At 41.7% G+C, this 12844-nt stretch overlaps 1 protein-coding gene across 3 annotated transcripts in view; it reads right to left on the bottom strand.

The window, feature by feature from the left end:
- The window catches only part of septin9a (septin 9a), a 64372-nt gene that overhangs the window by 30422 nt on the left and 21106 nt on the right, over window positions 1-12844 (bottom strand). For all 3 annotated transcript variants that reach the window (XM_068336007.1, XM_068336009.1, XM_068336008.1), the window contains one exon: window positions 2017-2769. In XM_068336007.1, coding sequence (XP_068192108.1) covers window positions 2017-2769 — 753 coding nt within the window. The remainder of the gene's footprint in view (window positions 1-2016; window positions 2770-12844) is intronic.

Consider the following 12844-nt stretch of genomic DNA (forward strand, 5'->3'; position numbering starts at 1 on the left):
ATTTTTATATTTTATGACCCACAGATTTGGAATGTATCGGCTCCCCACCGCCTATGGCTGGATACTAGTCAACATGATGAACCCATAGGCTCAGCTGTATGTAGATGACATTGCCACTCCACACACACACACACACACACACACACACACACACACACACACACACACACACACACACACACACACACACACACACACACACACACACACACACACACACACACACACACACACACACACACACACACACACTGCATAATAAAAAAAACAACGTACTTAATTGTGAATTATCAAAAGTAACCAGCCACTCCAACTTTGTGACTCCTAGCCTTTCACATGCTGAAATTCATTAAACTGCAGCAAAGAAGGATGAAAACAAACAACCACAAAAATTACCGATTTAGATACGATAGAGATAAGTCAATCAGCATTCACCCAGACGGTGGCACTAAAAGACAGGTCACGGTACAGAGAGTCTTAAAGGTTTCACTAAGGATGTAGAGACAGTCAAAGGTAAGGTAGGAAGTGACAAGAATGCTGGAGAACAGACAACAATAACACTACGATCATTATGCCCAACTACATAGCTGTTGAGAAGGGACAATAATTAAGATGTCCAAATCTTAACATATTTGGTTTTGTATTTCAGAAAGAAAACAACATGTAGGACAAAGGCTACAATAAAAACATCTGATGAACAGTTTCAGCTTGATATCATCTCTGTATCACATGTCTGGGAGGTAAATTGGCAGAGGCTGTAAATTAAAGACTTTGTATTGTCCAGAACAGAGCTTTGATTTATTTACACCTGTCTATACCAATCAGTAGTGGTCTAACTTTGTATGTTACAAAAGTAAGGCAGGCGATGAACGATGACAGCCACAGCAGCACCAGAACTTGTCATGTCACTTGATAATAACTAATCAAATTACATTAATGAGATTAAATGCCCTCTTCAAACACAAATTCTGCAATGCGCACCAACACACTCTCACACATATTTACAGTAATTCATTAAAGTTCAGGTGAGCTGAGCTATACAACTCTGAGCTTTTTTCTGCTGTGCTGGGAGCAGCGCCATGATTCTCATCACCCTGCCTGACCTACATTCACAGTCTAGAATCTAGACTGACAAGCTCTCAAGATGGTGCCCTTTACTGTTGATATCTGTCATTGGTGGAATAAAAATTCCTAAATAAATAAAAAATAAAGGAAAAGTCAGTAAAGTTCAGATTTATATTTTTCTGAATTACAGAAATGTTCTTGAGCAGACACATTTGAGCCAAATTGTTTGAACAAAACCACGAGTTTGTAGCAAAATTAGGTTAGAAAGAAATGGTTGTAAACAGAAGACAAACTAATTCACAACCATCATATCTCTGTACAGTTCTTCTTTTCCTTTCGGCTTTTCCCTTCAGGGGTCGCCACAGCGAATCAGTTGCCTCCATCTAACCCTGTCTTCTGCATCCTCTTCTCCTCTTCTTGTCCTCTTTCACTACATCCATAAACCTCCTCTTTGGTCTTCCTCTAGGCCTCCCGACTGGTAGTTCAAAACTCAGCATCCTTCTACCAATATATTCACTATCTCTCCTCTGGACATGTCCAAACCATCTCAGTCTGGCCTCTCTGACTTTATCTCCAAAACCTCTAACATGTGCTGTCCCTCTGATGTACTCATTCCTGATCCTATCTATCCTGGTCACTCCCAAAGAGAACCTCAGCGTCTTCATCTCTGCTACTTCCAGCTCTGCCTCCTGTCTTTTCCTCAGTGACACTGTCTCTAGACTCTGTATTGTTATTGCTCCAAAATATAATACGTTTTCGGATTTAGAAATGCTGGAAACAAATTTACCCAAAATGTGTACAACCAGGTGATACCTAAATCAAAATTGCAAACTTATCTACCTGTAAAAAGGTTAAAATTCCTCCTTGAATTTGTTCTAACAAACAAAGTTTACAACAGAAAAACATTTCAGGTGTAAACAAGTGAAAACATGCTGAACTTTCTGTACTCACTGTCTGTCTGTCGTGTTGTGGTGGGCAGCTCTGTGACAGGTGACTGCACCCTCTCCACTTTTGGCTCTGCCAGGGAAGGCAGAGGAGCACTTGGTGCAGGGGGTGGATGGTTGTTGTTCTCCACTGTGCTACCTGCCACCAAATCATCTGGCTGTCTGAAGATGGGCATCTCTGGCCTCCTGGAGGGCCCTTCGACCTGGCAAACTATTGGTGACGGGGGCTCTGCTCTCCTCTGAGGGGGCTCAGGAATCCTTGACACAGGGGCTGAGGACAATTGGCCATCCATCCTCCTAGGAGGAGCAGGAGGCTCACTGGGTCGGGTCATACTAAGCTCTGCCCGTCTGTTTGTGGAGCTGGAGTTAAAGGAGCTCTCCATTGGAGTACTTCGATTGCTAAGGCTAACCTCAGGCCGTTTGAGACCAAAGCGGGCAATGCCAGCACTGGGGGAGTTGTCAATCTGCTTTGAAGAGACCTCTATGGAGATTTCTGTGCGGCGTGAAGGGGCTATGTCAGGGTTTCGTCCCCCAGATAACTCAATGCGTCTCATGCCGGTCTTTGGGGAACGTGGATTGGAGGACTCAGACGGGGAAGATCTGGAGGAGGAATAGTCAGAATTGCGAGAGCTTAGGTCGAAGCCTCGCTGGCTGGACGTTGAAGTGGTGGATGAGCGGATGGGATTGGTTGTACGACGAGACAAGGGAGAAGGATGCGTGGATGAATCCGTTTCTTCCACCTCAAATGACCTTTTCAGTGCTGGAAAACACAAAACAGTTGTGGTTAGACCAGAAACAGAGAACCTTTAAAACAGTTACAGAACCAGTATCTGTACGACATTTGAATTTAATAAAGATGCAATATAACAAGAAAAAAACATAAACCAGATCAGATAACATGGGGTCCTGAAGCAGTGATCCTGTCTAGAAGTTTATTTTGGGTTAGATACACTGTCAAAGATATCCAGTAAAAGCAAGCCTGCAGCAACTCAAACCAGCATCGGAAACTTCAATGGCCAGAAATTTGTAGGATTCACCAGTGTTGGTTGAATAATTTTACCATTGAAAGGTAAAATTATTACCGCTTACCGCTTGCTTTTTGCAAAGTATATATGGTATAAGTTTTTCTTATTTTTTCATATCCTCTGGTTCTTCTCTTTATGCTGTTCCTAAAACAGAACTAAACAGTTGGTGATGCTGCTTTCAGTGTTTCCAAAGGAGCTGATAACAGTGACATGTTTACACCTAAAGAGACAATTAGTCTGGATTTTATGTAGTGTTTTAAATTTTCATTTCATTTCGTACGATTTTGATATTTTACAATTTATCCATTATAATTTCTTATAAAATAATTGCTGTATCTCATTTTTTCATTGTTATTTCTATTATCATCGCTTAATTTACATGCAGAGCTCCAGTTTTTTAATGCTGTAGTCCATTTAAAGGTTAGCTTTACGTCATGCGTTGAAAAGAATTTGTTGGAAAACTGTTGTATAAATGGAGTTTCAATCAAAATAAATTGATTGATTGCAGACACGAAGAAGCTGTGACGCAGCGTCAGAAGCAATAACATGCTAATGTAAGTGAAAATTAGGAAAATACTGACGAGAAAAAACACGCTTCGCTGTACAGTAGTTAGCATAAAGACAAAGACTCGACTTAGAATCGACTTAGCATTGTTTTACACACGATAAATCGGTCAAAATCAACTTCACTCCGTTTTCGCCTTACCGGATTTTACACGCTTCACGTAGCTCGACAGCATGGTTTTCATCTCTAATCCACTCGGCGAAAAAATAATAATAAAACCAAAACCCTAGCTTCACCAAATACTGTCAGATTAGACACATCTATCAGCATCTGTGGCTGGTGAAGATCTGTTGGGTTCATATCTAAAGTTCACAGATCCGCTAGCGCACCTGTGGGCGTGACGACTATCTAGCCACGCCCCGCGACTGTTCTCATCCATCCATCCATCCATCACACACTGAGCCCATACATCCACTGTTATCACTGCTTTATGGTTTCATCATAGTGTCCAGTGGACCTGCTAAATAAAATGTTTTGAATATCTGGTACTGATAAGAATAAAACATACGTGCAAACGTTACATACAGAAGTAACGCAGGTAACAAACGGAAGTTACAAAACAAAATCGAAATAAAAGTAGCACAGTTGTACTGCACACGTGACACAGATGTGGGAGGAATAGTCAGAATCACAGTCATTGTTGAAAATTAATGTTGACTTATCCATAAAATAAATACATCATGAATCGGGATCATGGAAAACACAGCAACAGGCCTTAAGGACCAGAGCCATAGAGGTGGGGGTCTATAAAAGCAGATCTGATCAAACGGGATACTGAATAATCTGTACAGTATATGGTATGTATCATTTGTTGGACTCTTTCTCTATTACTGCTGCACCCTAGTGTAACGGGTCTTCAAATGTTTGCAGACTGGTTGGCCTCAGTAATTCCTCTGGAATACAGATAACCATAAGCATACATTTCTGCATATTAACATCATGTGGCAATTCTGGCTCTTCTTCATAGAAAATGACAGCAGAAGTTATAGACGACAAAAACACTGAGAATTAGATTAAAGCCCCTGGCTTTGTATGCCTAGAATATGCATCAGAGATTGTTTCATCTTCCTGAAAGTTCTGTGTGAGTTGATCACAACAAACAATGTGATTTTATATGTGAAAACTGTTTTTGAAATGTTCCTTGTACATAAATTCATCAGTGTGTCCTGCTCTTGTTTATGTGTGAGTGATAATTGTTGGAAGATACGCAAGTCACAATGAAAAAAAAACTAGAGTTGTTATTAATTCCACACAGTCCAATAGTAATAAATGGCAGTTAGCTCGATGCTAACATAATGTGGACAATCCCATTGACGGGCTAGTAGTGATGGGCAGAATAATCCCCATGAAGCATTGAAGCCTTTCATCCCAATCGGTTCACGGTGGTTCGGAGCTTCATAAGGCTTCATTTGCTCTGGTACGACATCTACTGGATGGTAAAATATCAGGTGGCATGAGTTTGAAGTGTGCGGCATTTTGCAGAAAGCCTGTTAATAAAACTCAGCAAAAAGAAAAAGTACGCAAAACATGTACAGTATAGTTTAGTTTATAGAGAGACTGCCGGGATAGGCGCCGGCTCCCCCGCGACCTGCGTTTGCGGATTAAGCGGGTTAGAAGATGAATGAATGAATGAATGAATATATATATATGTGTGTGTGTGTGTGTGTGTGCGTGCGTGTGTATATATATATAATATATATATACATATACACAGTAAATATATATATATATATATATATATATATATACAGTATATAATATATACAGTATACAATATATACAGGCAAACCTCGGTTTCCAACCACAATTTGAAGAAGAAGAAGAACAAGTATCCCTCAGGGGGAAATTACAGAGTCACTCGGTTAGTTTGACAAGTATACAGGGCTCCTGAACACACAAGCACACAAGGGGGCCTGTAAGCATGCAGTTAGTACAATCACATCACTACACACATCAGGGAGGCAGAGTGACGGGCAGCGGCTTTAGAACGCGCCCCAATTTGAGCTGCTTGTAGGGGGGACGGCGCCTTGCTCAAGGGCGCCTCGGCAGTGGCTGGGAGGTGAGCTGACACCTCCCACTGTCAGCTCACACTCCTGGTGACATCATGGCGGGAGCGGGACTCGATACGCCAATGGCTGGGGCGATCTGTCTATGAGGCATCTGCTCTACAGCTGAGCCACTGCCGCCCCAATTTGTTCTGGAAGGCTGTTCGAATAGCAATTTGTTTGAATTCCAAATACATATTTCCCATTTCAAATTATGTAAATGGTCTTAATCCATTCCAAGATGCGAGAAAATGTCATTTATATATCAAATTGCATAGTGATGAATCATATCAAAGAAATGTAAAAGAAAGAAGCAAACATGAGAAAGAAATCTGGTTAGCCCAAGATGCAAGTTATTGTTGTCTTTGGGACCGAAGTTTACGGTACCGTGACTCGTAACATAGACAATGGAACGCAAATTAAGTGGAAAATTATTGCATACCGTAAAACTAAAAGAAAAAGCATATTACCATCAAGTTTTCTCTAGACTTTTTGCACGCCTGGCCTGGCGGCGAGAAAAAAGGCGTTTGTTTTGTGTTCAACCTCCAAATTTTGTTCGACTTCTAGGACAAAAAAGTTCCAAATTTTTTGGTTGAATTCAGATTTGTTCTATGTCCACAATGTTCCCAAACCAAGGTTTGCTTTTGTGTATTACACACACACCAGCACTATGGAAAGCGATTTTCTTTTTCCTCATGTCCAAATAAACATGTACAGTGAGGGGAGGGTGGTTGGGGTTGGGACAATGATTGTGTTTCTGTTACATTGAAGTATACCCTGTAATTATGCTTGGTGACATCATTGGTTTTTATTTAGAAACAAAATTTTCTCCACTGTGGCAGGTTCCATTTCCTGAATCTCCTAAACTGACTTTCTTCTCCACTCTATCTCTACCTTGCTCAGAATATATCTAACGCTATCTAAATTCCTAACTGTCTCCACACTATCTAACCACAACTCTCCACCAAACAACCACATTCTGAATGGAATGTGATCGCTTTATATCGGTGTTGTAGCGCGTGTCGCTTGCCGAATCAGTCACGTGGTATCGGCCGCGTAGCGGGGCGTTTTACCGTGAAGACACGAAGCCTCGCTGCCAGCTCCTCCCATCGATGAAGCAAGCCTTGATTCGCGCTTCGCGGGAACACCCAACTCCTGTTCAGCACATGCTTCGGAGCTTCGATCCCCAGCGTCACATCACCAGGGGCTAGCGCGTTAGCATTTTTATGACTTCCCAGAAAGTATTCTAAAGAACGACAGGCACTTTTCTTCGCGTCTTTTTGCTGTTCTGTTGACACAGCCGTTCACTGCGCAAATAACCGTGATACTTTTGGTGTTAATCGCGTCTAGAATTGCATTGTTTCTTATGGCTGCTAAGCTATTTTTGGCCCCAGTGATATATGACGCCCACTGAATGTGGACGCTGCTGCGGAGCAGATTTTAAGCTTTTTTGACCAAATGGATGATGCTACACATATAAATGTATTTTTTCTTCTATATTTCATAATGATGAATAACATACAGTATATGTCACTTAAAATTTACTTTACTGTCCCTTTAAGTGCAGGAGTTTTGGCTGAGGAAAAAAAAAACTTGCAAAGGCCCATTTAAAACTATGTTTGACTGTGATTTTATCAAAACAACCTAGTTGCCTACAATTGTGCTAACTGTGTTGTGTGTGTCTGGTCTGTGGTGGCAGAGGAACCCAAAGCAGTGAGGTCTTCACAGACAGAGTGGAGTCAGACTCTCTGTCAGTTCATTTCTACCACTTTCTGTATGTGTGTCTGTGTGTGTGTGTGTGTGTGTGTGTGTGTGTGTTTGAATAAAGTTGTAATCCAAACACTGCATGGTGTGGCCTGTGCTTCTGTTCGGTCATTTCACACTCCATCCTGTTCATGAGTATGAATGAGAGTAGATGGGGATGTCACACATTAAGATCTCTCAGTTCATGTTGAAAATGGAAGAGATGGATGGGAGGATGGCATCAGGACAACATTCAACCCACAACATGGGGACCCAAAAAACTACAAGTAGCAGTTAGTGGGTAACTCGAAGACAATCAAATAAAAGTGTTTTCACATTGTGGAGAAATCCTTGAGCTCCTTGCCTTCCAAGCAAAGAGTGAAATCAATCAGTGTCATGCTAAATGCTGATGCTGTCATGTTTTTATGTGTCTGTGTAGCGTTATCCATTATGTCAATAAACAAAAGAAGTGTGGAGAGTTTTGTTGTCATGTTATTACAATGTCAGTAAACAATGGTTACAGTTACCTAGACCAGAAAAAACAAAGACAAAAGTCTCCTCATGGGCAGTGAAAGCTCAGGTTTGGGTTAGGATCTGGATAAGGGGTCAAACAGAAAAGTGGGTTTGGGAGTGGCAGTTTCCCAAAATTGAAAGGGAGTCTATGCAATGTTCCTTAAAGTAATGGAAACATGACTTTCTCTTTCTCTGTGTGTGTGTGTGTGTGTGTGTGTGTGTGTGTGTGTGTGTGTGTGTGTGTGTGTGTGTGTGTGTGTGTGTGTGTGTGTGTGTGTGTGTGTGTGTGTGTGTGTGTGTGTGTGTGTGTGTGTGTGTGTATGCTTGAAATCAAGGACAAAACCATTTGAGGTAATGTCTTGCATGCTGCTCTAAGCAGAAAACAGTAATCACAGCCTTTTCAACCAAGATAATACTAATGACCACTAATGTAAACAAACTGTCAACTTCACTCATCTGTCCTTGGCTGTCTCTATCTGCTCTCTCTCTTCACTCCTCTCTCCCTGCTCACCCTATCAGCTCTCTCTATTTGGCTCGTCCCATCATCTTTCCTTGGCAGCCCCCATCATCTCTGTCTCCTTGGCTCTCCCTAGAAGCTGTCTCTCCCTCGCTCATCCCACCATTCCCTTCTCTCTCCTTGGCTCTCCCCATCAGTGCTCTCTCCCTCTCTTGAAGATTCTGGATGCCCATTAGTTTTAGACTCTAATGATGCATTGTAAACTTGGCTAGCAAACTGAACTGCCATATAAGGCAGGAAATTGCCAAGCATAATGTTTTTGGATGAAGACATTCTGAAACGTGGTCAAGCACGTAGCATGTAGCACGTGGCACGAAGCGTTACCGGACTACCATCAAGTGAACACTCTGTGCCTGCCTGAACATGAGATGGTCAGGTCAACATGATGTAGTTTACCTTTTGTTTTCACTTGTGGAGAGAGTACACTCTCCAAACTGTGATACTGTTAGAGCCAGGTATAGTGACACTTTATAGGAAACATCTAATCCACTGGGTAGCACTGTTGCCTCACAGCAGGAAGGTCCTGAGTTCAGTTCTCCCTGAGTCTGCGTGGATTGTCTCTGTGTTCTCCGGCTTCCTCCCACTACCAAAAACATGCAACTTAGGTAAATTGGACAAGCTAAATTGTCCGTAGGTGTGAATGTGAGCATGAGTGTTTGTTTAGCCCTGTGATAAACGGGCTATTTATCCAGGGTGTACCCTACCTCTTGTCCATGGCCAGCTTGGATGGGCTCCAACACAACCTACAACCCGTATTTCAGATAAATAGCTGAAGCCAAGACGATGTTGAAAATCAAGAAGATGAAAGAATCATTCCAAAATCCACTGAGACATGTGCTATCAAAATATCTGCTAAAAAAAAGTGGAACATAACCCAGAATCTTCCCGTTTGTCTGGAAAAAGTTCAAGGATTACTTCCTAGCTACATGCCCCACTATACAACAAAGTTTATGATAAACTGTTAAATAAATTATACATTAAAAAAAGTAATTAGAAAGTTGAAAAACTAAAATAATGCCTGAAACCAGCTGTTCACTCTTCCATAGCTTCATGAGGTTTCGTTTGAGTCATACCCCTTGCAATATTTTCACCAGCAGTTACTTGTGAAGTGGATGTTGGAGAATTAAACCAAAATTTCACAATGTCAGATTAAAACAAAACAAGTTTGACACATTGATCATTCAAAATGGAAGTCAGTCATGTTCAAACATTCTCACAGGTTGTGTTAGTCATCACTGCAGACTAAAAAGGCTCTGTGAGTCAAGATGTGCATTGGACCACTTAAATCACAGCATTTGGCCCTCAAATCAAAGCTCGCAGCCAAACTCCCTTTCCTGGAGGTGTCAATTATATTCGTCAAAAGCACTTCGCTTTCTCTGAGGCAAATAAATCCTTTCTTCAAAATGTTAAAATTGTCATCGCAGGCTAGTTAGCTGCAGCACTGAGTCTGTTGATAAATTTTGGGCTTGCCTGGGAGCAGCTTTGGCAACCTGTGTTTTCCAGTAGCTCCAATACAGTCGCAGGCCTTAGCAGGAAAGCTGTCCTAGCAGGACACTGATAATGCTGATAAGCGTGGAGACTCTGTCATCAGTCTTTGTCACGGGAAAGTTCCTCCCTCTACCACACATGTTCTATCAATGAGGTTCATTGTTGAGGTTTTGTCACAAGACTGGAGTTTAATGGTTACGCTTAACAGCACATTTAGATTTAGAACAGACCTAGTTTGGATTCATGAGTGGAAAATTAGTTACAGTTAAGTATTCTTGTTGTTGTCCTGATGATTTCTTAAAATTTTTCAGAGATAATTTTTTTATTTGGGCTTTTACAAAATATTAGAATGTAGAATAAAACAGCAGTTACACAATAACTAAAAACAGCAGCATCTCTGACATTAACAGCAGCTCTACATCAAGTCCAGGCATCAAAATAATCTCCAGTATGGTACTTTCTTCTTTGTTTTAGTGATCACTAAGTCACGTCCATACATATAAGATCTTCAACTTTCATCAACTGCTAGTGTAGGTTATTGAGAGCCATGGATCTGTGAAGAGAGATCCAGCTGTGCTCAGATCCACTTCTCCACTGCCTACCCTGACATTTTCACCCACCACAGAAATCCACTTACTTGGAATTTCCTTTCACTAGACCAGTAAATTGTGAATGGACTGTACTTATACAGCGCCTTTTTCTAGTTTGACCGACCACACAAAATGCTTAACAATATAAGCCAGCATTCACCCATTCACACACATATGGGATTGAATATCAGATCATCCAATAGATGGCCACTGATCTACCTCCCGAGATCCCATGCAATTCATTTGACATAAAGGTTTGAGATAGGAATAATCATCGGCTGGATACAGTGTAAGGCTTGAATCTAATTAAACGCATCGTGAGTTATTTAATGTCCCACAAATATTTTTAAGTTGAGATGACACAAGGGACTCTTGTGGAAGGAAAAAATCAGAAAAGGAATATGTGCTCATTCTGTGGTGCAGAAAGCTTGGTGGCGTGGTCACTGATCTGAATCAGTGTGCGGGGGTGAAGTCACAGATGAGGTCATCAACCTCATGGACAAGAAACATCCTGTCAGTTGCCTCTCCCAGACCACTGACGTCATTGGCTAAAGGCATGACAGGGTGAAAAACACACAGCATGTAACAATAGTGACACTACAAATAGTAATAGAAAAAAACTACTCTTATATTTAAGAAAATTAAACACCCTTTCAGTTTGAGACCGAGGCTTAAAAAAAACAACTTGTACAGCGTGTCATCCCTGTTTTTAATTCAGATGAATGCTCATATTTGTTTGGTAAAGTTTTAAGGCTAGATGCCCTTCCTCCTTGCAACCCTCTATTTATCCTGGCTCGGGTCCGGCCTACAGTTGACACTGGCTTGTGCCCCTGTGTGGCTGCAGATGCTGGGGATTGAATTGGGGCTGCATACATGCAAAGCATGCTCTCTATCACTGAGTTAGTACTTACATTTATAAATTGATTGTATTAATAAATATCTCTTTTACTTTGAAGCAACTGTGTGATTTGTCCCATAGAGATGAAGAGGCCCTCCTATCTTATCTTATCTTATCTTAGCTGAGCTCATCCCATCTCATCAAAACTCAGATAATATGAGTATACATGTCTGGTGTGTGTTACATTAACAACTTGAACTGGACCAACAAAGGTGGCATGCAATGAGGTCATTCAAACTATTATGCAATCTCTTTGTAAAAAGGGCTGACGAAAAGAGTTATGTGGAATTCTGATGGTGAAAATCATGTCTGTCTTTAATTAATAGCAATATGTTTTAAACAGAAAGGACGGTAAAGTGAGCATCCTATTGAACTTCAGAATATTGTCTGAGTCTAGTCTTTTCCAAAATAAGGTTAATCAGTATAAAGTAGCAAAAGTTGTGTTTTAATGGTAGGTTAAAAAAGAACAACGTAGACAATCTGTCAACGTAAAACAAGAAAGCATTTACTTTCCAGCCATGATTCTTAGCATGTTGTCCATGAGATTCAAACCCCTGCAGCATCTGAGTCTTTCTGTACTCTCTGAGTCACAGGACTATAGATCACGATGAATGGTGGTGACACAGATTTATCGTCAGTCCAACCGGGGGGCAACACCCCACTGGCAATCACAACAGCAACCCATTATGTTAAGGAGGTCAGAAACAGTGACTTGTAGTGACATGGTGAACACACTTTTATTTTTACCCTGATGCCTCTCTTTTCTGCAAACCACTTACCTTTCTGCTCTGCTGCTGCTGTGTGAGCCAGCTGTTTAAAGAGGGAGAGGGCGGCAGGGAGACCCAACATACATACCGCAAGCACACTAGTGTTGACAGAAGAGCAGCTCCGGACAAGTGCAGATGTGTCCTTAATGGCTAAGTGTTAGTCATAGACAGGAGACAGACACTTAGACGGACAGACAGGTTGGGAGAGAGGTGTCAGCCCGTCAATCTCCACCACTTTCCTCGCATCCAGCATCAGCAAGGCCAAATGGAGAGAGGGGCCGAGGATGGACGACTTGTTGAGAAATGAAAAGTGGGAGGCACAGTCATAGGACGAGGAGGTGGAGGGGGAGGAAGAGGAGGAGGAGGAAGAGGGGGATGACAGGGGGAATCTTTGGGCCAGGGACAGAGAGATAAAAAGGAAGGAGGTTGACATGAGGGTGGGTGGTGCCAGGTGTTCGCTTCACAGTGGTCACTCACCGTGTCCTGAGAGCTCAACACACAGTGAATGTTGTGTTCATAAGTCATTTCTATGATGCAGGTTAGAGGCTGAATCACCTCTTCTGAATGCACACATTTCAACGCATCTCAGACTGGCTTCCAAAACAAATACATGCAACTCAACAAAAGTCAAAGAGCTGCGAGAAGCAACACTTCACCCACGATTGCCCTTTCAAAACACCACAG

This window comes from Antennarius striatus, chromosome 16 (assembly GCF_040054535.1).
Source record: "Antennarius striatus isolate MH-2024 chromosome 16, ASM4005453v1, whole genome shotgun sequence".
Classification (NCBI taxonomy): Eukaryota; Metazoa; Chordata; class Actinopteri; order Lophiiformes; family Antennariidae; genus Antennarius; species Antennarius striatus.